The following is a 25856-nucleotide window of genomic DNA, read 5'->3' on the forward strand; positions in this document are numbered from 1 at the left end:
ACAGTCACACAGTTCTCAACTTTAAGTTAACCATGGCAACAGGCACTTTTAAAAACCATGGCTAAGAAGTTCTCTTGGTGTAACTGCAAAATTTAGTGCAAGCTTTGTGGGTACTGCTGCTTCCACACTGTAGAGCTGACATGGTACAACAAAGCACACACCTACAAAGGCAACACTGGTCTTCACTCTAGCCATACCTCTGGTAAGATGAACTGCTCCACAGGCTTGTACCATAGCTTGTTCACCTGTATGCCACAGCTTGGAGGACTAAATCGAGCGACGAAAAGGGCCTCCTGCAAGATGGATAGGGAAGGACGGAGAAACAGACAATTTTCCTGTTATATATATAAATGTAACAGATCTTCAGACACTGTGTAGCTTTGTCAGTAAATTCACACAGCCACCAATCACACTCACAGTGGTTTCAACAACTTTCAGGTATTTACTTTTTATGACTTATTTTTATTTTATGTACATTGGTGTTTTGACATGTGTGTCTGTATGAGGCTATCAGACCCTCTGGAACTGGAGTTACAGACAGTTGTGAGCTGCCATGTGGGTGCTGTGAATTGAACCTGGGTCCTCTGAAAGAGAAGCCAGTGCTCTTAACCACTTGAGCCATCTCTCCAGCCCTACTTTTTGTTTTTTAAATGTATTTATTTTATGGTTTTTGTTTGGTTTTTTGTTTTAGTTTTTTGAGGTAGGGTATCTCTGTAGCTTTGGAGCCTGTCCTGGAACTAGCTCTTACAGACCAGGCTGGCCTTGAACTCGGGGATCCGCCTGCCTCTGCCTCCCCGGTGTTTTACCTGCATGTATGTTTATGTACCACATATATGCCTTGTACACACAGAATGCAGAAGAGGGCATCAGATTCCCTAAAACTGAATTTATAGATAGACAGTTGTGAGCCATCATGTGGGTGTTGGAAACTGAATTCAGATCCTCTGCAAGAATAACAAGCACTCTACTGCCCCATCGAGATTTTCTAGTGCTGTTGCCATGGTCACTAGATTACTATATTACCTGTTTTACTGCTCTAGGGATTCAGCTGACAGCCCTTAGCAATCTAGGTAAGCACTGCACTACCTGCAGTGGGCACAGCCCTCTTTTAAGACAGTGTCTTACTAAGTTGCTAAGATACTTTTGATCCTCCTGCCTCAGCTTCCCAAGCAGCTGGGATTTGGTTTGCCACCAGGCCTGAATGAAATTATTAAGATAAGGGCTGGAGAGATGGCTCAGTGGTTAAGAGCATTGCCTGCTCTTCCAAAGGTCCTGAGTTCAATTCCCGCAACCACATGGTGGCTCACAACCATCTGGAATGAGGTCTGGTGCCCTCTTCTGGCCTGCAGACATACACACAGGGAGAATATTGTATACATAATAAATAAATAAATATTAAAAAAAGAAATTATTAAGATAAACTATGATTTAAAGATTATATATTTATAGTCTTTAAAAACCTACCTTGGCATGAAATGTATTAAAGAAAATGAGTGTTTTCACTAAATTGAACCAACATATTTTAATATATATAATATATATTTAATAATATTTATATATTTAATATCCCCCCATATATACCCAAGAACAAAATGAAAGTTCACAGATCTCTATGGAAAACCAATGTACATGGGAATCCTTCAAAAGTACTTTCAGAAGAGAACACAAACCACAACAGGGAAGAGAAGAGGACGGCTCTTAGGATGTGTACTGTTTTTCTTTGTGCTTTCCCATGTCTTTCAGGCAAATGCTAGGTAAGTACTCTACCACTGAGCTACACTGCAGCCCTTCCTTAAAATCTTTTTTTTTTTTTTTAACTTTTACCACAGTAATAAGATTGCTACAATCCAGTAACTGGATAAAGCAATTCCCACTGAAATCATGACTATAATGTGTCTTCTTTCTCTTAAATTTATGTCTATCAACATATTAACAAACCAGATATTCTTTTTTTAAAAAAAGATTTAATTATGTATATGGGTGTTTTGCCTACATGTACATTTGCATACCAGAGGAGTGCAAGAGGCATCAGATAGGGCTACAGTTATAGATGGTTGTGAGCCACCATGTGGGTGCTAGAAATTGAACTCAGGATTTCTGGTAAGAGCAGCTAGTGCTCTTAACCATTTAGCCATTTCTCCAGTCCACAAACCAGACATTCTTTAGGTGGAGTAAAAATAGGACAAATTGCAAAACAGACATTTAATCTTTTATTAACATTGCTAGCAGCATTAGCAATTCTATTTATCTATCTGTCTGTCTATCTATCCATCCATCTATGTGCATTGGTGTTTTGCCAGGGGTGTCGGGTTCCCTGGAACTGGTATTACAGGCAGTTGTGAGCTGCCATGTGGGTACTGGAAATTGAACCCAGGTACTCTGGAAGAGCACTCAGTGCTCTTAACCAATAAGCCATCTCTCCAGCCCCATTTTATTATTTTTTAAGACAATTATTTGATTATGGTTGCCCTTATACTTATGATCTTCTAGCTCAGCTTCCCTAGTGCTGGAGTTTGAGGATGATGCCAGCATTCCTGGACGGAAAGAAAGACAACTCAGGAACACTGCAGAAGAGCCAGAGCATGAGGAAGAATGCTGTGAAACGCTGTCCTCCGGACATGACATGACTGTTGCACACAAAACTCACAACAGTGGTTACTGACACAAGACCTGCACAAGACCAAGTCAGTTAAAGATTCTATCACAAGAGTGGGGGTGGGGCTAGAGCTGGAGAGATGGCTCAGCAGATAAAAGCACTGATTGCTCTTCCAGAAGACCTGGGTTCAGTTCCCAGCAACCATGTGGTATCACAACCATCTATAATAGGATCTGATGTCCTCTTCTGGCATGCAGGTATATATGCAGAGTACTCACACATAAAATATAAATAATAATAATAATAAAAAGATTCTATCACAGGACAGGGAGGAGGTTCTGAGGTTCCACCTTTAACTGTGGAACTACTGGAAGTTGATAGCTGTGAGGGAGACTCACTTTTCTTTTAAAGAATGACCACTGGTAGGTTCTCCACGGTCCACCATGGTCCCCCAGCGGATGGCCCAACGCCCATGTTCACATAATCAGCACTAACTGGACTCAGTGGGCATAGGAAGGAAGAGAGAGGAAAGAGGATCTAGCTATATCGCCCTGGCTGGCCTGGAAATAGCTTTATTGACTAGATGGGCCTCCTACCTCTGACTCCTGAACACTGGCACTACAGTTCTGTGCTTGACCTTGTTTGACTTCAACAAAACTTCAACCAACCAAACAGTCAACAAAAATTGAAAAGGAACTTCTAGTAATAGCAGCCCAATTATTATCTATAGATAACAATGATGAACCCTGGAAAAACATAAAAACATCTTAGCCAGATATGATGATACCCACCTGCAATCCAACACTTAGGAGGCTAAGACAAGAGGATTTCAAGTTTAAGGGCAACCTGGGCTGTCCCACCTCAAAAACAAAAACAGACCAGTGAGCAACAACAACAAAGACGTGAATGAAACTGGAATTCAAACACGTAAAACGTGGAAGAGAATCAAACCATGGGAAAAAGGGAAACTGGGTCTATTCTATCTTCCCTTAGTGTTCTTCATTAAAGATACAATTCTATACCAACTTAAAAAAAAATCAGAGGACACAGGATAAAAACAGTTACAAGGAAAACTCACAAGCAAGGAAAGTTCTCACACATACATACAGAGGTGGGGGAGGGAAAGGAAAGGGAGAAGGAGAGAGGAGGAAGGGTGAGCTTTAATTTCTTCCCATAAATCCTGCCCAATCTGAGACTGATCCATGAAACACACATTGGAAGCAGAACCCAGGCAGCCCAAGTAAGAACAAAAAGAGCCAAGCAGGATTTGAACTGTTGTCCACTGCAAGAACAGTTTAGAATCCTCCAGCCAACTTAACTGCTTACTACTGCAAAACATGAAGAGAGAAATGGATTCTCTTTGAACGATGTATTGAGAGGTCTCACAATAGATCATTCAGAGTATCTGAAGTTACTAGTTGCTAGGCATAAAAGAAAAACCTATGTCAACAGAAAAGACAATACTAACAAGGCAGAAACCCACAAGGCTTAGAGTAAGCAGACAGACATCAAAAAAAAAGAAAGGGAAGGAAAACTATCAGTTAACAAAGTAATAGGTTTCCATATGGTGTTTTCATACATATTTCATTTTGGCTTATTATCTACCCTCTTATCTCCCTAGTCCTACAGTAGCATTTAGCTCTCCCACTGTTATGAAATATTCCTTTACACTGTGTGAAGATGAGTCACTGTGACTGGTTTAATAAAAAGCTAAAAAGCCAATAGGCAGGATTTGGGGGGCAGAGAGAACGCTGGGCAAAAGGGAGGAGACACCAGGGATGTAGAGCAAGCAACACAAGCATTACAAAGTAAAGGAATCCAAGTCACATAAAAGAACGCAGATTAAAAGACATGGGTTACTTTAAGTTATAAGAGCTAGTTAGAAACAAGCCTACGCTATCGGCCAAGCTTTCATATATAATTAGACTCCATGTGGTTAACGTTTCTGATCCAGTTTGAACTGATTTTTTGTGCAAGGTAAAAGATATGGATCTAATTTTATTCTTTTGCAGGTGGCCATACAATTAGCATCATTTTTGAAAAGACTGTCTTCTCTTCAGTTCATGTTTCTGACACCTTTGTTAATGAAGCTATGGGGAATTTAGGTTTGGCATTCCTAATCTAGTCCAACTTTTCCTTTTGCACATATAATTCATCTATCTATGGTAATCTCTCCCCAAGCCAGCATTACAATGCAACATATTTAACTTCAACCAATACAGGAAGAAAGATGGAAGTCACCCAACCATGGAGAAGGTTCAGTCTTTAAATCTACTTAGGACAACAAGGAAAAGTTTCTAAAGAAGAAAAATTGGAAAAATCCTGTACATGCCAATACACACCTCCTGCTCTGCCTGATACAACTTGACTGTGATGTTCCTCTGAAAACCAACGTCATTGGCATCATAGAACACTCCAAGACTGGTAATCACAATTGGGTAGAGAACTCGGAAGCTCACGCTGACAACTTGGTCTTCAGAGAGTCTGGATGAGGAAGTATCTTCAGGGAAGTTGAAGGCCTCGATTTCTTGATTCAAAACTAAACAAGCAACAAGAATAGGATATTACGTCATCAGATAAAGTCCAGACTTCTGCACACACACACATGTGCAAACACATACAGCATCCCATAGGCAAATACTTAATGTAAGTCAACTGCAAGGTATCTATACAGAAGGCCTGGATAAACACTATTAAACATTATTAAAGTACTTAGTATAGTAAAAATGGTTAGAAAATTTGATCTTTCCCTGCAAGTTTTAAAAATGCTACTTCCTATTAAGCAATTTGAAAGTTTATGGTATGTATGGAAACCACTGCAGTATAGGAGTAAATGAAATCTCTTTGAACAACACTGAGAAACTTCTATAAAATATTTATGGCAGGTAAGTAAATCAAGCAGACTCTGAGCACCTACTCTACACTGCCCATCACATCTACACACACCACTTCCCTTTTGGGAAGAGCGTTATGTCACTTACCAGGTAAGACTCTATAGCCATAAGGGACACTGAGTAAGCGTCCCCAAATCACAAAAAGTGATGCAATCGGGAATCAGACTCATGTTTCATGACTCACAAGTCAGAGCTCTTTTTATATCAGTTCCCTGAACTGTCTTTTTTTTTTTCTCCAGAGCTGGGAACTGAACCTGGGCTTCACTCATGTTCAGCAAGTACTATACCAGAGAGCCAATATCTCCAGCCAATAATTCTTTTTCTAGTAACTTTTCTAATTACAATAAAAGAATCAGGATAGATTAGATAATACGGCTTATTTGTCAAAAATTGTTTGAGAAATACAAAACCTACTTTAAAGACAAAGTTCTCTGTAGTTTTTAAACCCTGCTGATGACCCAACCAGGTAAAATCAATGTGTGTACACACATGTACTTATAAAGCACATGTACAGACTGTAGCCAGTCTCTACATTGCTATCAGGGCTGTGAGTCCAATTCAGTGGTGAAGCTGACCTGCCCAGTACACACAAGGCCCTGAGGTTGATTCTTGACACTGCAGAGCTCACTGAAAACCACTGGATCACACTCCTCAAAATAACACAATTAACATGAAATTTTGCTTTGACAGAATTTACGAAGTTCACTGATATTCTTAGAAAGACAGCCCTGATTTACAGAGACTAGAATATAGCCCTATCTTGTACATATTTAGGTCCCTCACTTTAGTCCCTAGAAGGTATCTTAAAAAGATCTTCAATAAAATGGAGGAGATTAACAGGAAATGCTGCCTCCTTCTTGTTAATAGACATGAGATGGAGAGGGCAAAAAGGGACAGAATTTTTTTGCCAGGAGCTAGAAAGCACTGTCAGCATCCAGACTGGATGACAGCAAGTTTTTCTCTTTAGTATATTCAGGAGACAAAAGGCACCCAAAGTAGAAAGAAGCATGTCTATTAAAAACAGGAGGTCAAGTCATTCTTAGACTTTCTTTACCTTAAACAAATGTACCTTAAGTTCAAGCTACCTGGAGCAGGAAATCTTGTTGCTTTGACAGCAGCCATTAATCAAACCTTCTAGACATACTGCAGCAGGATTAATGTTCATGACCTTTAGATACTGAAATAACCCAAATGCTCAGGGGGTAATAAGATATGCCTAAACAGTGCAGTTTTAAAAACTATGTATTAAATGATGAAAGTGTCCTATTAATGGAGCATTTACCCCTTCACTATCAATAAGCAATTAAGATGGTAAGTTCCAGGTACCAAGTGCTGGGGATGGGAGCAGGGCTGCATACTGCTAGGCAGACATGCCCTGTGTAATGTTTCTGTATGTGGCTGTCCTGTTTTGATTTCTGTAAGCTGCTACATTAGTAACAACACATCTGGTGAGGTTACGATCCTATGCTCTCTACTAAAAGCTAATGGAACCTCTCCTCAGAAGAACACAAATATATGTACAATTTTCTCTACAAACCTCATGATAAAGACTAGAATATATGCTCAATTTATTGAAAAAGTGGGCTGAAATCCAATCTATGAAAAAGGCAGGCTCCTTAGTATAAAATTATCTATGGAGTTCCAGAACCTACACTAAATGTTCTATCATTTACTTCACCCCGTGCTAGTCTCCACGAGACTACTTTTCTTTCTTTTCTTCCTTCCATTTTTTTAAATAGCACTCTGTAGATCAGGCTGACCTGGAGCTCATTTTGTAGGCACGTCGATCTCAAACTTATGGCAATATTCCTGCCTCCCAAAGGCTGCAATTAAAGGCATGCGCAATTACACACTTTATTACTTGCTTACAGAGATGAAATGCAGACTCAGGAGGCCACAGAGCTAACATGACAGAGCTGGCTTTAGAGCCACAGATTTTCAGCCCTACGTATGATCACACCTCAAAAAGTGAGATACATGTAACTGTGAAGACTGATAAACTTTAAAACAGACCAGCACACCCGACAGATTTGGAAGCCTCCTTTAGAACTGCAGCCGAACACCATGGGAATGCTAATAATGTACTAACAGCCTCCCTGACAACATGGAACCACCCCCCCCCATTAGCATCAGCTTTCTGCAGCCTTATCCAGATTATCACAAACTTAATTCTAAGGAATATAAAATAACTTTTAGTAATTCAAACATTTTCTTGTTTCGTTTGCAGAAGCTTAGTCAATAGCCCGTGACTTTTAACCTCTTAATTTTTTTTTTTTTTTTTTTTTTTTTTGCGTGTTCTTGATATATCACCCAGGCTGATTCCTAGCAGAAGTGATCTTCCCACTTCTGGTTCCCTGATGTGGGAGTGATTTCTTATTAATAAAGAAACTGCCTAGACCCATTTGATAGGCCAACCCTTAGGTAGGCGGAGTAAACAGAACGGAATGCTGGGAGAAAGAAGCTGAGTCAGGGAGTCGCCATGGTTCTCCTACTCCAGACAGACGCAGGTTAAGATCATTCCTGGTAAGCCAGCTCGTGGGCTACACAGATTAATAGAAATGGGTTAGATCAATATGTAAAAGCTAGCCAATAAGAAACTAAAACTAATGGGTCAGGCAGTGTTTAAAAGAATACAGTTTCCGTGTAATTATTTCGGGTAAAGCTAGCCGGGTGGCGGGACACAGCCCGCCGCTCCGTATTTCAACAGTTCCCCAATGGTGGGATTCTAGGCATGTGCCACATCACCTGGTTGCTGTGGAATACCTTTTACACACTATGAACATGTGTTGTTCATAAAGGTGCATTGGCCTATGGCAAGGCAAGACAGAGACAGGCGAGAAATCCAAGCAGAGATACAGGTGAAAAAGGGCAGAGTCTGGGAGACACCAGCATCTACCCAAGAAGCAACATGCCACAGCACCAGTGAGCCACGGGTCACATGACAACACATTAATAGAAATGGGTTAATTTAAATGTTAGAGCCAGCTAGTAATAAGCCTGAGCTATTGGCCAAACATTTATAATTAATATTAAGCTTCTGAGTGGTTATTCAGAAACTGGTGGGTGGGAGAGAAACATCTAGTTACACTTGATTTTAGCAATAATTCAAAATCAAAGTCAACTCACAATATTTATATCATAGTTTTTATTAATTGGTAAAGTCAACATTTTCCAAAAGTTCAATATTCAGCCACCTATGAGTAATCTAATTCTCTAGATGCACTAAGTCATACTGAAGAATATACCGGTCAGCCCTGAAATTCTTTGTCAGTAAAGAAATCCCAGAGACTCCCTGAGTGACTAGTCCATCTGTCAAAAAGGCTGGAATACAAATTTTGATGACAAATATTTAGTTGGTTAAAAATAGCACCTTTTACTTGACAGCAAACATAGATAGCAGCCTGAAGGACAACGCACCTGGGTTGGTGATGTTGAGCAGCCGGCAGGAGTAAGGATCCTCCCTGTCCTCCACAGGCACTTCACAGCCACGAGCACCTATTATGAACTTCACAAGCACACTGAGAGATGGAGAATTAATGTCAGTTATAGATTCATTTCATAGAGCCATTTCCTCGTGCTCATTTCAGACCTTTGAGACTATTCTCTAACTTTAATATCAGCTTCTCAGAAACTGCATTTGGAAGTTTCCTTTTCTCTTGCTGGACTAGTACTTCTAAGAGGAGGTCCCTGCTGCTCCCACCTTGTGTCACTGGTAACCTGTGACTTGTTACCCAAGGTTTTGCTCTTCATCTCTTCTTGGTCTGCTCATTCTTCTTACTCCCTGTCCTCTGAAAACACTAGTTTATTCCTAAGGCTGTAACTGGCACAAGAATGATTCTTGAGCTAGCATATCTAGTGTAGACTCATCCTTGGAGCAATCAATCCTCAAGTTCTTTGGCGTCTAGAATACCCACAGGAAGCAGAGTTCTTAAGTGCTGGATTATGAGAGCTAGTTGTCAAATTTTCAGGAATTTTGTAAATGGTTGAGTCTTTATTAAACTACAGAAACATATATTTAAAACAAGCTCCCCATCCTTTTATCTGTTTGATAGAATATTTATGGTATACGGTATATATCTTTATCTGTGTGATAGAATATCTATGGTATACGGTATATATCTTTATATATCTTTATCTGTTTGATAGAATATCTATGGTATACGGTATATATCTTTATATATCTTTATCTGTTTGATAGAATATTTATGGTATACGGTATATATCTTTATCTGTGTGATAGAATATCTATGGTATACGGTATATATCTTTATATATCTTTATCTGTTTGATAGAATATCTATGGTATACGGTATATATCTTTATATATCTTTTATCTGTTTGATAGAATATCTATGGTATACGGTATATATCTTTATCTGTTTGATAGAATATCTATGGTATACGGTATATATCTTTATCTGTGTGATAGAATATCTATGGTATACGGTATATATCTATCTGTTTGATAGAATATTTACGGTATATGGTATAGATCTTTTCGTTTGAAATTATTCTTGGAGAAAGTATTTAAACCACAGAAACAAATAATAATATAAAAAAGGACTAGACTTTTTGTATCACTGTTTGTCTATCCTGAAAGTATAAGAAAATGTTAGTGTTGTAGGGAGCTGCGTTCCAGCCCAGCTCCGCACGGCTAGCTTTACCCGAAATAATTACACGGAAACTGTATTCTTTTGAACACTGCCTGGCCCATTAGTTCCAGCCTCTTATTGGCTAACTCTCACATCTCGATTAACCCATTTTTAATAATCTGTGTAGCCCCACGAGGTGTGGCTTACCAGGAAAAATCTTAACCTGCGTCTGTGTCGGGTGGGAGAGTCATGGCGACTGACTCGGCTTCTTTCTCCCAGCATTTTGTCTGTCTACTCCGCCTACCTAATTTTCTGTCCTATTAAAGGGCCAAGGCAGTTTCTTTATTAACCAATGAAATTAACACATAGACAGATGACTCTCCCACCTCATGTTAGTAACGCAGATTAAAACTAAGTATAATAGATGTTCAGTCGCTACTGTGTGAATAGTACTTTTTGAATGTCCAAAAACTATTACCTGATTCAAAGTCACTGACTTCATTGATTGAGAATAAAGTACTGAGATATCTTAGTAAACACTTTAGTCTTACTTTCAAACTTTTTTTTTGACCATTTTACTTCTTATGTGTAGGGATGTTTTGCCTGTATGTACACTCATGGGCCATATGCGTGCATTCTCATGGAGATCAGAAGAGGGTAGTGGGTCCCCTGGGACTGGAGTTACAGACAGTTGTGAGCTGCCATGCTGGTGCTGGTAACTCAACCTAGGTTCTCTGGAAGAGCATATAGGTAGGTACTTGCTGAGCCATATCTCCAACCTTAAGTCTTATTCTTTAATGTGAAATATTTACCTCAGAGCGATATGCCTCTGCTAATTCCAGAATAAGTTTGTTACAGATCTAATATCCTGGCAAACCAGAAGCATTCTATGAGAATTAGCTGGCCAAATAGAATTGACTAACTTTATAGAGTACTGCATGAATGTTATTACCTATCAACTATGTGCTACATCTTTCTATCAATAAAATTATGAAATATAAATATGAGCAGCCTCTTTTAGGAACCACTCAATAACCATTTCCAGAGGACACTCCAGCCTGTGGGCACCTGAGCTCAAACACATGCTCTGCTGAGCTTCCTGTCCAGTACTCAGCACCTTGACTGGGGACTTCACAGCTCTCCACATCAGACAGTCGGCCTCCCACATCCTCTGATGACATCACTGCTCAGGAGTCACACTCCTCAGAAGTCCTGGTCTGAACAGGTCCTGCTGACCTCTTACAGCCACAGGCCTTTCTTCTTTCCCCCTCCCTTACAGTCTTCCCCCTCTCTCCTTCTTTCCTAGGTGCCCCCTGCTCTAACACTTTCAACAGCCCCCAGGTTACATATGACTGATGTTTCTCAAGTACCCCAGGCTATTTTAAAGATTTTTTTTTTTTTGGCCAGGTAGTGGCAGTGCACATCTTTAATCCCAGCACTCGGGAGGCAGAGGCAGGTGGATCTCTGTGAGTTCGTGAGTCTGAGGCCAACCTGGTCTACAAGAGTTAGTTCCTCTGGAAGAACAGCATTCCTAACTGCTGAGCCAGCTCTCTAGTCCCATCCCAGGCTGTTTTACAGGTCTCTCCATTGTATCTACACTGCACAACGAAACCTAGTTCTATGTCCAAGGCCCCTAGACTCCAGCTCTACTGCACCTTTGTGTTTTAACACACATTGTGCATGACCTGCTTAGAATAAATGCATTAAAGTGACAAATTACAGCCTATCACAGAGGCTTAGAACCAAGCACAGTCCTCATAAATAAAGCTGAGTGTGACTCCTTTAGAAAAACAGTTATCAAAGAATGCCATAACCACAGAATGCACCATCTCTTTCTACTGGGCAGCTGGGCGGAACACCTAGGTAGACAATTAGCATTTGTAATAAAGGTACATACAGACATGAGTGAATATGGTAACTAAATTACATATACTCACCATTTTTTTTTTTTAGCTATCTTAAATAACCTTACTAAATCCATATAACTATTACGCCCTAGAAAGTTATTTTTGGGCTTCAATCTGTACTTATGTAGACAATCCATTATCTTCAGAAAAACAAACACAAGCTTACTACATTTAAATAACTGCTACAAAGGCAAATGAATTACTGCTATAAATTATACTGATTATTTTTAGTTCTGAGGTCTTCATTGTTGAGTACCTCACTCATGGAGAGGACAGGTTATAGATACTAGAATTCTATCAGTACAGAAAACAAAAAACAAACAGCCTACTTCCTAGTGGGGAATGATGAATAACTTAGAAATAAATGTATTACACACGCTAGTTGGTAATGTGTGTAATAAAGTCGAGCAAGGGAAGACGGGAGAAAAGAAGCAGAGTGCTATTTAATATGAGACTGTGTGCTAAGGTAACATCTACCAGAGCCCTGAAGGAAGGCTACCATGAAGACATTCAGTGAAAAGGTGGTCCAAGCGAGGGCAAGGCCTCTGAAGAGGAAGCCTGAATAGTCAACATTGGGAGCAGGGGTATGGGGAATGGGAAAGACGACACCATATGTTTTTCTCACATGCAGAATCTAGGTGTGTGTGTGTGTGTGTGTGTGTGTGTGTGTGTGTGACATGAAAGCAAAAGGATGGAATCACAGGAAGAATGAGAGGGTGAGGGTAAGTATGAGCAAAGTACAATGACAAACTTATGAAAATGTTATAATAATACAAATCAACATTATTTTGTATGCATTAAAAAAAATCCTGGGGCATGAGGAAAACACAGTAAATTGACTTACATAGGAGAAGGTGATGTAGACAAGGTCAATGACTACCATAATTTGGGATTTTTATTTTACTATATTTATTTATTTAGAGACAAGTGCCATTAGCCAAGACTAGCATCAAACTCAGTATACAGCTGAGGATGACCTTAACCTCCTATCTATGCCTGATAGGATTTTATTCTGAGAAAGAAGACAACAGAAACAGGCAGGAGCACGCACATGCGCACATGTGCGCAAGCACACACACACACGAGTATCAATGGAGGTTATGAATAGAGAATTAACAAATTGGACTAATCTTAAGAGGATCATTCTGGTCTGGTAGCTATATGGAAAATGTAATGTGGAATAGGGCCAAGACAAAGCAAGCAATCCATACAGGGGACTTCTGCAACAATCCAAGTGACAGGAAAAGGTAGAATTCAGATAAGGAAGGCAGGGGTAAAGGGTGTGAGAAGTCTGACATATGAGCTTGGTTGGCATGGGAAGTGAAGGCAAGGGAAACAACATAACACCATGATTTTGGTCTGAGCAGTTGGTGGCACGTTTTTACTGGGCATGACAGCAAAGACTACTGGAAGTCAAGCTCTCAAGGTGGATCTGAGGCCTTTCCTTGCTAGGTACAGGATTTATTGTTGCGGTCATGTACTAAGGAAACCTACCAGGAAGAGGAATGGAAGCTGCCATGAGGAAGATAGGAAATCGATACATGTTCACTGTCAGTGACAAGAAAATTACCAACTGCAATTTACCTCAACCAAGAAAATGACTGTTTACTACAACCCCAAGAGAACTTTTTCTGCTACAGCCTCCATGTCTTCCCATCCTAGGTAGCTCAGCCCTATGCCTCTCCCCTCAGTTCTTCACCACAGTCTTAAGAGATGTTCACACTTAGTACATGACTGTATAGCCAGGGAAAGGCCGCAGAACCATTTCCAGAACTCAAGTTCCAGTAGTCTTTTCTGTCACGCCCAACGAGAACTCGCCATCAACTGCTCAGACCAAAATCATAGTTTATGTTGGTTTTTCTTGCTTTCACTTTCCACGATAACCATTCATGCCCAACCATTCCCGAACACCAGCTGGGCCAACTATTATGAGCAGGGGAGGCAGTGCACAGCCCAGTTCTGGGAGGGTGGCTAGGAGAGACTGTGATGGCATGCCATACACACCATACATTATGCCATTAAAATACTACACGACTGAAAATATGAGGTTATTGAAATAATCTAGGGTGCCAACCAGAAAACATTGCCTTCTGGCTTAACATCTTGATAAAACTTACTTCTAAGATTCAGAAGGAAATCGCCTTTTCTCCCAAAAGGGCCATGTTTCTAAATCAGTGTCTCCTTTTAAAAAAAGATTTATTTTACATGTATGAGTTGGGGAATATTATTTTAAGGTGTGTTACTTTTGTGTATGCTGTGGTACATTTGTTTAATGATGTAAAGATGTGTTACTTTTATTTACGTTGTATTTGTTTAACTCTGTGAAGCTGTGATTCTTTGCCTGACTGAAACACCCGATGGTCTAATAAAGAGCTGAATGCCAATAGCGAGGCAGGGGCAGAGAGTAAACAGAAGGAGAAATGAGGACAAGGAGCAGCATTAGCAAGAGAACAAGGATGATAGAGGCCGGCCGGTTGGCCGGCCACCCAGCCAGTCACAGACTAAGAGAGTAAGTAAGATAATACAGAAGTAAAAAAGGAAACAGCCCAGATGCAAAAGGTAGTGGGGATAATTTAAGTTAAGAAAAGCTGGCAAGAAACAAGCCAAGCTAAGGCTGGGCATTCCTAACTAAAAATAAGCCTCCTTGTGTGATTTATTTGGGAACTGGGTGGTTGGGCCCCCCCAAAAGCCAAAAGAGTAAAACAACACTCAACATGTATGAGTGTTTTCTCTACATGTATGTCTGAGAACCACATGTGTGCAGAGCCCACACAGACCAGAAAGGAAATCAGATCCTCTGGAACTAGAGTTACAGATAGGTGTGAGTCACCATGTAGCTGCTGGGAATTGAACCTAGCTTCTCAGGAAGACAGCCAATGCTCTTAACCATCAAGTCATCTCTCCAGTCCCAATACTTGACTTTTAAAACTAAGGGTTTTTTGTTTGTTTGTTTTCAGTTCTTGAAACAGACAAAGAGTAATTCAGAAAACCTACCGTTGACTTAAAGTAGGGTGCTGCAGCAAATGCTTCAGCCAGGTGTTTCTTATCACATTTCGAAGTTCATGGTTATTTCGAGCTGATAACACACCAACTACCACATCATAGTGACTAAATTTCAACTGAGGAAATAAGGCTGATTGACCTATAAATAAGCAATACATATTGCAAGTCAGTCACAACATCTCAACTACAGTAAACTAGCATATATCATAAAAAGTTTATTACACATAAAACATGCTTTTGCTTATAAAACATACAGATAAATAGAAATAAAATTTAAAATTTCATTTTAAATTTAAAAAACCCAAAACTCAGCATCCAGAAATATGTACAACATACTGGCATATAGGCTTTGGTATCTCATATGTATGTATCTATACATCTATGCTAGCATAAGAAAGATTGTCAAAACAAAGAAGTTTGTTATAAGAATCAGCTGTGAAAAGCAATATGGCATTAACAACATATATCAGGCAGTAAGAAAGTCAATTAGGTCAGTTAGAATCCTGAGTCCTTCACGTATTTACTATGGGAATTTTTGTTATTGTTTGTGGTGGTTTGAATAAAATGGCAACCAAAGGGACTGGCACAATTACATGTGTCTTGGCTGGAATAGGTATGGCCTTCTTGGAGGAAGTATGTTACTGTGGAGGTGGGCATTGAGGTCTCATATATGCTCAAGACACTGCCAAATTCTCAGACCACTTCCTGTTGCCTGCAAGATGCAGGACTCTCAGCTACTTCTCCATCACCATGTCCCCTCATGATGATAATGGACTGAACCTTTGAACTGTAAGCCACTCCAATTAAATGTTTTCCTTTATAAGAGTTACCCTGGTCATGGTGTCTCTTCACAGCAATAAAATCCCTAAGACACTGTAGTTGTGTTTTGAGACAGGGTTCTAACATGTAATCCAGACTGGCATCAACTCCTACATAGGTAAAAACTGGCTCTAAATGTCCAATTCCATTACTTTTGTTGCCCTGGTACGGGTATAACAGGCATAAACAACCATACCTGGCTGAGTGTACGTTATATAACTTCTTGAGTGTCGGTTTTTCTTAAACATAAAATGACTACAGTGTTTCTCAAAAAATATATAAAAATTAAGTGAGACAATGTATGTAAAGGTCCTAGTTTAGGGCCAGTAATATTTAAGTAATAGTTATTAAGTTTGGAGATTAAGTCAAGGACCTCCATGTTAGACATTATCACTACACCTACACACACACACTCTCTCTCTCTCTCTCAAGTCAGCTAAAACTTTTAGCACAAACCAAATGTTCTAAAGATTGAAGCAGAAAAGCAACATTTTTAGTAAAAAAAAAAAGTCCTTTAACAAATTATGTACACAGCTCACTTTTTACTGCTGTAAGATCTAATGGGCAAGATTCTATTTTAATTGAAAAATTCATCCTTAGAAATACAACAGAAGAGAGGCTATATCTTTCTTTTTATTGCTAGTTTTTAAGCTTTAGAGCTACAAGCTTATATAGAGCTCTAAAAAGAATTTCATTTCACCTGTCTCCAGTGATGGGAACTGGTTCAAATGTTTTTAGGAATAAATTACTGAGGGTCAGGGATCTTCACTATACTAATTGTAATGTTTTTATATGCTGTAGGTGCTAGGTAGTCAGTCTAAACTGCAACAGAAACATGTTGATGCCTTTTTTCAAAAAGACTAATTAAAATAATTAGGGGGTAGATTCTTTTATGACAATAATTTGAAAGATATTACACTATAACAATTTTAATACTGTTAAGAATTTTTCATACAGCTAACCCTATTTTCTACAAAATAGATTATAGAACATATATTTGTAAAAAGGCATTTCAATTCTACAGAGATATTTGGCCAGGTGGTAGTAGTGTACACCTTTGATCCCAGCACTAGGAAGGCAGACGCAGGTAGATTTCTGTGACCTGGAGGCCAGCCTGGTATACAGAGCTATTTCCAGGGCTACACAAAGAAAGCCTGATTCAAACCAGTCCCCCCAAAAGAGAGATTTCTATTTCTCTATTATCAATCTTGTACCAAAATAAGTTTTATAAATATAGAATTTATCTTCAACATAAACCTGCATGCTTATGAATTAAGCTTATCTGCAGTCCTTGAATACTGATATCACTATAGTAAGTACTATATAAACGTTTTCTTTTCTTCTTCTGATGTGCTGGATACCTAGGGTGCTATACCAGCACCCCATTACTGACCTACATCCCCAGCCCTAGAGTATGATTTAATGCTTACCACCATGACACACCCCCAGTCCTACAATGATTTAATGCTCACCACCAGACATGTAGGTACTTACTGAGCAAATGAGAAGACAACTGTATTGTCCCTAAATATGAAATTTTTAAAAATTCACAGATCAGAAACACTTTTTTCTCAGATACTTAATAATATATCAAAAGCTATGCCTAGTTCTAGAGTAACTGTAAATGAGTCAAATTCAGAATATAACTGAAATGCTTGTACAAAATTGCCAATGCTATGGATAGTAAGTGTACTACAATGACAGAATGGAGGTGATGTGCTAACCACCCAGTCCTGACAGTGACCCTACAGCTAAAATGAGGCACTAATTATTCAGTTAAGCAATTTGCCTCCCATGTGCCTCCGTTTCCTAGTCAAGAGACAAACTGACAGAAAAAGTCTTTTCTTTTTGTTTGAGACAGGGTCATGTGTTGTTCAGAAACTGACCTCGACTCCTGACTCACCTACCACCTCCTCTCAAATGCCAGGATTACATGATGTAACATCAGAGCTAGCTAGAATTTTTAAATGCTTTACTGCCTCTGTTTTTAAAATGTCTTTCTAAAAGATTAAAAATCTGAAAAAGGGCAAAAGTCATATTTAACCTGTGTTTCATTAATCTGACATCAGAAAAAATAAGATTTCTACACAAAAACAAAATTTCAGAATAATTCAGATATCCCTGAGTGTCAAATAGTACCTTATTTCTGGTGTCTAGTCAAAGGAGATCATTTAGAAATAAAGTACATAGCACATAATTTAACCTCGGCCTCAAACTTTTCATGAACTTTTCTCAAACCTATTCCTTTATGGGCACTCAATCTAGCTTCTGCTTAGACTGTAAGTTTTTACCGAGATTAGGTCCTCTGTGATCACCTAGATGACCACAAAAGGTTTCTGGTTATGTTTTTAAAAAACTAAATACATACAAAGACAACCATTAGTATGTGGCAGTCCTGCAGATCAGCTGTAAACTAGTATTGATCTTAGCTCGACGTCTGCTCCCAATCCCCATCTAAGCCACTTCTGCTTCAACTGCTCTACTCTGAAGGCATCTCTTTTTCTTGAAAAGACTCAAGAGTGTCTCTCGGCCACCTAGAGAACGTCTACTACCAGATAAATCAGATTAAGAAAAAGAAAACCAAGTTCTTTCACTGCACATACCAACGTAAACCCACCCAGCAGACTTCTCATAGAAAAGGCTAAACTTTTCAGGTGGGTGCTTTAAGCGCCAGGTCAGGTAGCCGGCCACTCAAGCTCACAGCTCCCCTAGTCTCACCTTCTGTCCTCATCACAGTTACAGGGCACAAGCATGGAAACAGCACTGATTCCAGTATCCAGAAACACGAAGGGCAGATGGCTAAGACATAAAGACAAGTCATGGAAGAAGGCAACCCCGGGAAGGGGAGGGCGGGGGGAGGAGTCCAACTTCACTAAAAATCAAGCTACATTTTTTTTTACATTTGAAGTGACAAATGTCTTCTGACACAGTAAAAACCAAGTGATAGGTACTTCAAGAGAATGCTGACAGTGATCTCAAGACAAGTCTGCCTCACTGCTGCTAGGACTGCAACCTGGAAGTCTTTTACAGGGCATACTGTAGTCAGACTTGGTGGCGCACGACTTTAATCTCAGCACTCGGAGGCAGAGGCAGGTGGATCTCTATGAGTTTGAGGCCACCCTGGTCTACACAGTGAGTTACTGAACAGTCAGAAAGAGAAGCTGTCTCAAAACAACAACAACAGCATAGCAAAACTAAAACAGGACACACTTGAAATATATATTCAGCACTTTAGGAAAACAGGACCTTCGTTGACATTTCATTCTTCAGGTGCTGTCCACCTTGTTTTCTCAGGCAAGCTCTCTCACTTCTAATAGTTATGCACTGATCCATCCATGCTGGGTGGCCTGTAAGCTCCAGGATCCTCTTCTCTCTCCTTCCTCAGTACTGGGGTTACAACTGTGCACCATTGTGCCTGGCTGAGATCTAATTCAGATCCTCATGCTTGTTGTAAGACAAGCATTTTATGGCAATTTTACCAAAACCAATCTACAGATTCAAAGCAATGCCCATCAAAATCCCAGCAAAATTTTTCACAGACCTCGAAAGAACAATACTCAACTTCATATGGAAAATCAAAAACTCCAGGGTAGTCAAAACAATCCTGTACAACAAAAGAACTTCTGGAGGCATCACAGTCCCAGACTTCAAACTCTGCTATAGAGCTACAGTACTGAAAACAGCCTAGTATTGGCATAAAACCATACAGGAGGACCAATGGAATTGAACTAAAGACCCAGATATCGATCCACACACCTATGAACACCTGATTTTTGACAAAGAAGCTAAAAATATAAAATGGAAAAAAAGAAACCATATTCAACAAATGATGCTGGCATAACTGAATATCAACGTGTAGAAGAATGAAAATAGACCCACATCTATCGCCATCCACAAAACTCAAGTCCAAGCCAGGTGGTGGTGGTGCACATAAAAACAAACAACAAACAGTGAACCTGGGAAGTACACTTGAACACAATGGCACAGAGACCACTTTCTAAATAGAACCCCAGTAGCACAGACACTGAGAGCAACAATTAATAAATGGGGCCTCCTGGAAATGAAAAGCTTCTGTAAAGCAAAGGACATGGTCAACAAAACAAAACAACAGCCTACAGACTGGGAAAAGATCTTCACCAACCCCACATTGGACAGAGGACTGATCTCCAAAATATACAAAGAACTCAAGAAATCTGACATCAAAAGAACAAATAATCCAATTTTTAAAAAAATGGAGTACAGACCTAAACAGAGAACTCTCAACAGAGGAATCTAAAATGGCTGAAAGATACTTAAGAAAATGCTCAATATCTTTAGCCATCAGAGAAATGCAAATCAAAACAACTCTGAGATTCCATCTTACACCTGTAAGAATGGCCAAGATAAAAAACACCGATAACAGCCTAAGTTAGAAAGAATGTGGGGTCAGGGGAACACTCCTCCATTGCTGGTGGTAGTGGAAACTTGTATAGCCGTTTTGGAAATCGGCATGGCAATTTCTCAGAAAATTAGGAAATAATCTGCCTCAAGACCCAGCAATATTGCTGTTGGCTATATACCCAAAAGACACTCAATCACATCACAAGGACATGTGCTCAACTATGTTCATAGCAGCATTATTTGTAATAGCCAGAACCTGGAAACAACCTGGATGCTCCTCAACTGAAGAACAGATAAAGAAAATGTGGTACATTCACACAATGACGTACTACACAGTGGGAAAAAAATAACGACATCTTGAAATTTGCAGGCAAATGGATGGATCTATAAAAAAAAAAAAAACCATACTGAGTGAGGTAACCCAGACCCAGAAAGACAAATGTAGTATGTATTTACTCATAAGTGGCTTTTAGACATAGAACAAAGAAAAATCAGTCTACAGGCCACAACCCCAGAGAACCTAGACAACAAAGAGGACCCTAAGTGAGACATAAACAGATCTACATAGGAAGGTGAAAAAAGACAAGATCTCCTGAATGAATTGGGAGTGTGGGGGTCACAGGAGAGGGTAGAAGGGGAGAGGTGAGGAAGGAAAGAAGGGGAGTGGAGAAAAACATATAGCTCAATAAAAACAATAAAAAAGGAAAGCATTTATTTTACCAACTGAACTAGATTCCCAACCCCATAGTTTTCCTTTTTTAAATTAACATGACTGAGAGTGCTCAGCTTGTAAAAATATATCAGCCTGCACCATCACGTGCCTGAAAGGAATGTGTATGAAACATCAAAAACATTTTCAAAATAGTTTTCAAAATAGATATTATATTGAAAATAGTCTAGAAATACAGATCATGTTTCTTTCCTTTCATTTAAAAATAATTTCAACTTTTCCTCCACAGAACTTGCTTCCCTTTATGAAAGAAATATATTTAAATTATAAGGTCCTCGTGGCATGTAAACAGATGATACAGGTAGAAAATTAGTATCTTCTCCGTTACATTCTCTTGATTTGCTCATTCAGACTGAACACTTCTTATGTCTGCTGTGCTAATTGGCACAGGCCCACAGGGAACAAGATCTCCACAATGACAGGAATAGCTCACAACCCCAAGCAAGTGCCCCAAGAGCAATGACTATTTATATTAAGACATAATCTATCCCGAGAGTCTGGCAACCTGCTAAACTTTGCAATGACCGTGGACATTAAAGTCTTAAGGGACATTGACCTCAAAACTGATAAATAAGCCTAAAAAGTCATAAAACAAACAAAGAAAGAAAACCCTCATGTGTATGCTCTTAGACACCATCCATCACAATCAGGCAGAAATCTTGAAAATAAGGAAAACATAAGAGCCCATCACAGATCTGTTGATGAAATAGTCACTGCAAAACTAGTGTGCTCTTGCCAGCGTCAACGAAGCATACTGGCATAGGCTGTAGCCACCTCCCTAATACCAATACTCTCCAGAATTCCTGGAGTGTTTACAGTGACTGGGCACTGTTGTAAGTGTTTTGCTGAACAAATCTTTATAGATCACCAGTTAGACATGGAAACTAAAACCCTGAGATACAGCATAGAGGGGTAATTTTGGAAGAACCAGCCCTAGGCAAAAAGTGGGGCATCAAGCTCAATTTTTCTTTGAACTGCTTGCCCTGTCTGGAACATGCTGGAACGAGGTATCCAGCCCTACACCTAGCTCTCCAAGTATGTACTTATCATACATAAGCTCCTCTTCTTTCCAAGTCTGGCTTCCTTCTTTCCAGATATCTTACAAAGACAAGCCTTTTCTCGGTCACACCTTCCTACATTCACCACTACACAATTCCTATAAGGCAATGTGCAACAGTACACAGAGATCAAGTCAGTTTATATCCCCTGGTCCAAAGCCTGTATTTCCTTTGCTCTTTGTGCCTCTGGTGCGCTATATTGCATAAGAGGCCTCCTCACCAGTGTTGTTTAAAGCCCCTACATAGAAAAGTTGCTAATCTTAGTACTAAGATGACTCATTCGCTTCCCTCAGGTCCTTGCTCAGCTGCCACCTCTTCACAGTGGTCTTCCTTGATCTATCTGTTTACCCTCTTAGAGAAAACTTCATTTTTCCTTCAGCATTTTTCCTTCAGCATCCTCACCATCCCGTGTCTCCCCTTTCAAATGGTTAACATCTGGAGAGCAGGCTCTTTATTTTGATTATTTGCTAATTCCAGCCTACAAGAAAAGATGGCCCAGTAGCTATCTGTTTGCTGAAAGAACTGTCAGCCAAAAGGGTTTTTCTAATATTCAGAAAAAGTAAATTTCCCTTTCAAAAAATGATTGGGCTTTCAAATAGTTCATCAGGTCAAAGGACTTGCCCCAAGTCTGACGTTCCGAGTTTGATTCCCAGAACCCACATGGTGGAAGAAGAGAACTGATCTTAAATTATCCTTTGACTTCTACGAGAGTGCTGTGGCATATCAACGTGCATACATACACAAATAAATTTTTGAAATTACTAGTGTGGCTTAATGGAACTACAGAGGAGCAGAAAAGAGAACAAGTAAGTTCTAAAATGCTAATTCAAGAGGAAGATACTTAGTAAAATCTCAGGTTTTAGGCTTAATGTATGGGATCAAAACATAAACATGCCCAAATGTTTTAAATATTTCAACAGCAAAATAGGAAAAAAAAAACCCTGTGGTAAATTTTTGCAACCAAAATACTTCTGCGTTTGTTTTTGAAGTGTCAGGGAGGAGAATGGGAAAGGAATCTGTCTTTATAGTCAAACGTTATCTGACAAAGCTCCAGTAGCAACACAAAATTAATTTTTACAACTAGAATGACCCTATATGACCCTGAGGGTTCCTCAGCTTGCTTCCTTAATCTAGTTTAATCTAAACGGATAAACTCTAAAGCATTAAACATCAAACATTAAACGGACAGGAAAAATCTTTTTCAAACACAAAAAATTGCTTGCAGGCTTACTAAAATATAAGCTCAAAGGCAAGGTTTATTATGTGAACCCCAAAGACTGCTAATGTTAGGGTCACATATATTCTACACTGGCTCTCCAAGCAGATTCCAGCAACTCACTCATTTATTTAAAAGAAAAAGAGAAAGAAACCCATAAAACACAACCCCAACAGATGTTTAGGTTGCAAAGTATTTTGTACGCACGACTTTTCTTATCTAATTTGTAAAAGTCCCACCTGTTTAGCAAGCTAAACACACATATAATGGTGTGTTTTTCACTATACCACTTACGTGGTTAATTCTTTTCAGTCACACAAATGACCTTTCCAAAAGCTGGGGTTCATCTAACAGGAAAAGCGATCATTACTAAAATAACTCCAGTGTAATCTGGTAACAGCTGGAGGAGAGTCTTGAGGACTGCTAAATACGTTATTAGAGAATCAGCCCTGTGCTGACTGGGAAGGCCTGTTTTTAAACTTTCTGAAAAGAAAACAGCTGTTTGGATATGAAATGGAAAGATAAATCCTAACGTAGTTTAAAAAAAAACTAAAACAAGCATTGCCCTATCTTTAAAATAGCCATCTAAGTCTCCTTCTACAGGCTCTCTGGGAAAAACTTGAGTAAGACACACAAGAGACCCTAAGGTAGTGTTCAGGGTGATGGGACAACGCTGAGCGAATGAGAACAAAGCTTTCATTCCCACGAGGGAAGAAGTTCGGGAACAAATGGACTCGAGAGTTAAAGAATCCGGTACTCCCAGGCTCCTTTACTAGGAAGCTACCCAAGCAGAACCGCAGGGACGACTCCACTCAGAGCTGCGCCCTATTTCACGTCTAGATGTGTTTCACCGGCTTACCTCACGATCAGAGACCGCAAAGTGCAGCCAGTCCCCTCCTCACTGCAAAGTGAGTCCTGATGTGCAAAGCCAGCACCGGTGCGCTCGCGGACCCCCTCGGAGAGAAGTCCCCCCCCCCCCAAGTTGTAACCAAGGCCCCTCGGGTACGGCGTGGGCCCCTGAGCACACGCTGAGAAGGACCGCACAGTCGAGTTCGCCCGACGCGGATGAAAAGACTCGTTTGTTCAGCCTGTCCCGGGACGTCCGCACCCGCCCGGTTGCCCCCCGCCCCCGGCCTCCCACGCGCGCGGCCGCCGAGTCCCGGCACCTCACCTGCCGCACCGGGCCCGGAGGCGCGGGGGGGCGGCGGGGAGCGCAGCCAGAGGTGCCAGAGGTGCAGCGCGGCCCCGAGCACGCACGGGCACAGCAGCACCAGCCAGTTTCGCATTGGCCGCCCCCGCCCGCACCACCTCGCGCCCCCGCCGCGCGCCGCTCTCTCCCGCGTCCCGGCCGAGAGCGAGGGGACCTAAGAGCACCGAGCGCCACCGGCAGGGCTCGCGCCCGCGCTCCAACCCGCGCCCGCAACCGCGGCCGCACTCGGCGCTGTGTCCTCGGCTCGCGCCTCTGGTCCGGACCGCAAACGGCAGCGGCTCCGAGGCCGGAGCCCCGCCCCCGCGCGCGCGGCCTTCCCACCCGTTCCGCCCTCCTCGCTCTCGCCCCGCCCTCTAGTCCGCGTCCCCGCACCGCCCGTCTACCGAATGGCTGGGAGCTGTAGTCCCGCGCTGAACCCAGGCGGGAGGCGTGTCTGATATTCCAGGCCCTAGAAACTACATTTCCCGTGGTGCTACGCGCGCTCAGTTGCAGGGCGCTGGCGGAGGCGGAGCGCGCAGAGAGCACGCGCGTCTCTCTCCGGGCCGCTGTCCCTTGGAGGCACACGGAACATGCGCAGCCGTCTTCGTGCTAGTGCCCCCCAGTGGTGGAGGCGGGCACTGCGCATACGGAACCCGCACGTCTCTGCGGGAGTTGCTGTCGGACCGGCTCAGCTGTGGGCAGCTCTGCAGGGCGCGTGGCCTCGAGGAGCAGTTGCCCAGCCAGGGCAGGTTTGCATGGCGCCTGAGCGCTGATCGAGATAGGGGTGCGCTCCCGCGACATACCTCCTTAAGAGGACGGCGGGGACTTCCCGGCTGCCCTCCAGTTAGCGACGCTGGGTGAGGAGGACTGGAAGCCCCAGGCCTCGCTTTGGAAAGCGAGGGCGGAGGAGAACCCCGGACCTGGCCTTTGGCGTCCGCATTCTCCTCAGGAGGATCACTGTCGGAAGAACGGGAATAAGAGCTGCGGCTACCGCATGACTTTGAAAAGTTCCCGCAAGTTGAGGAAGCCTAAGATGACCAAATATGTGAGAGTTTCCAGAGGGCTTCCAGAAGATCCACCTCCTGCCGGCGTTAGGAAAAGGGCGTACTTCCTTGGAACCACTTCTGGCTCAGCCCCATAGTGCCACTGAGCGGCGATTTCGTCTCAGAAAGGCAACTGAGCCGTGGTCGCCTCCTGCCCCACTTAGTTGATTGAGAGTTAGCAACCGAGGATGATTTGAACTGTCGATCCATCAGTCTCCACCTCGAAAGTGCACAGATTACAAGCCTGCGCCAACACCTGTGGTTTTTATGCAGTTCTTTGGGATGGAACCCAGGGTTTATTAATCCATTTTAGGCAAGCACTCTACCGAAGAGCTACACCCTCAGTCCCTCATTATGTTAAGATTGACTTTTGCTGGGGCTGGAGAGATGGCTCAGAGGTTAAGAGCACTGGCTGCCCTTCCAGAGGTC

General features: G+C 41.3%; 1 protein-coding gene across 3 annotated transcripts in view; it reads right to left on the minus strand.

Annotated features, from left to right (window-relative positions):
• The window catches only part of LOC121432590 (UDP-GalNAc:beta-1,3-N-acetylgalactosaminyltransferase 2), a 35088-nt gene extending 10483 nt beyond the window's left edge, over positions 1-24605 (minus strand). For 2 of the 3 annotated variants that reach the window (XM_041630640.1, XM_041630641.1), the window contains exons 1-5: positions 24367-24605; positions 14984-15131; positions 8908-9008; positions 4939-5135; positions 198-293 (exon numbers count right to left, since the gene is read on the minus strand). In XM_041630640.1, coding sequence (XP_041486574.1) covers positions 198-293; positions 4939-5135; positions 8908-9008; positions 14984-15131; positions 24367-24481 — 657 coding nt within the window. In that variant the 5' untranslated portion in view covers positions 24482-24605. The remainder of the gene's footprint in view (positions 1-197; positions 294-4938; positions 5136-8907; positions 9009-14983; positions 15132-24366) is intronic. The other variant, XM_041630639.1, reaches the window with a different exon arrangement.
• Between the last annotated feature and the right edge of the window lie 1251 nt (positions 24606-25856).

This window comes from Microtus oregoni, unplaced genomic scaffold, assembly GCF_018167655.1.
Source record: "Microtus oregoni isolate MIOR12 unplaced genomic scaffold, Mior012 000035F_ref0000213, whole genome shotgun sequence".
NCBI classification, from domain to species: Eukaryota; Metazoa; Chordata; class Mammalia; order Rodentia; family Cricetidae; genus Microtus; species Microtus oregoni.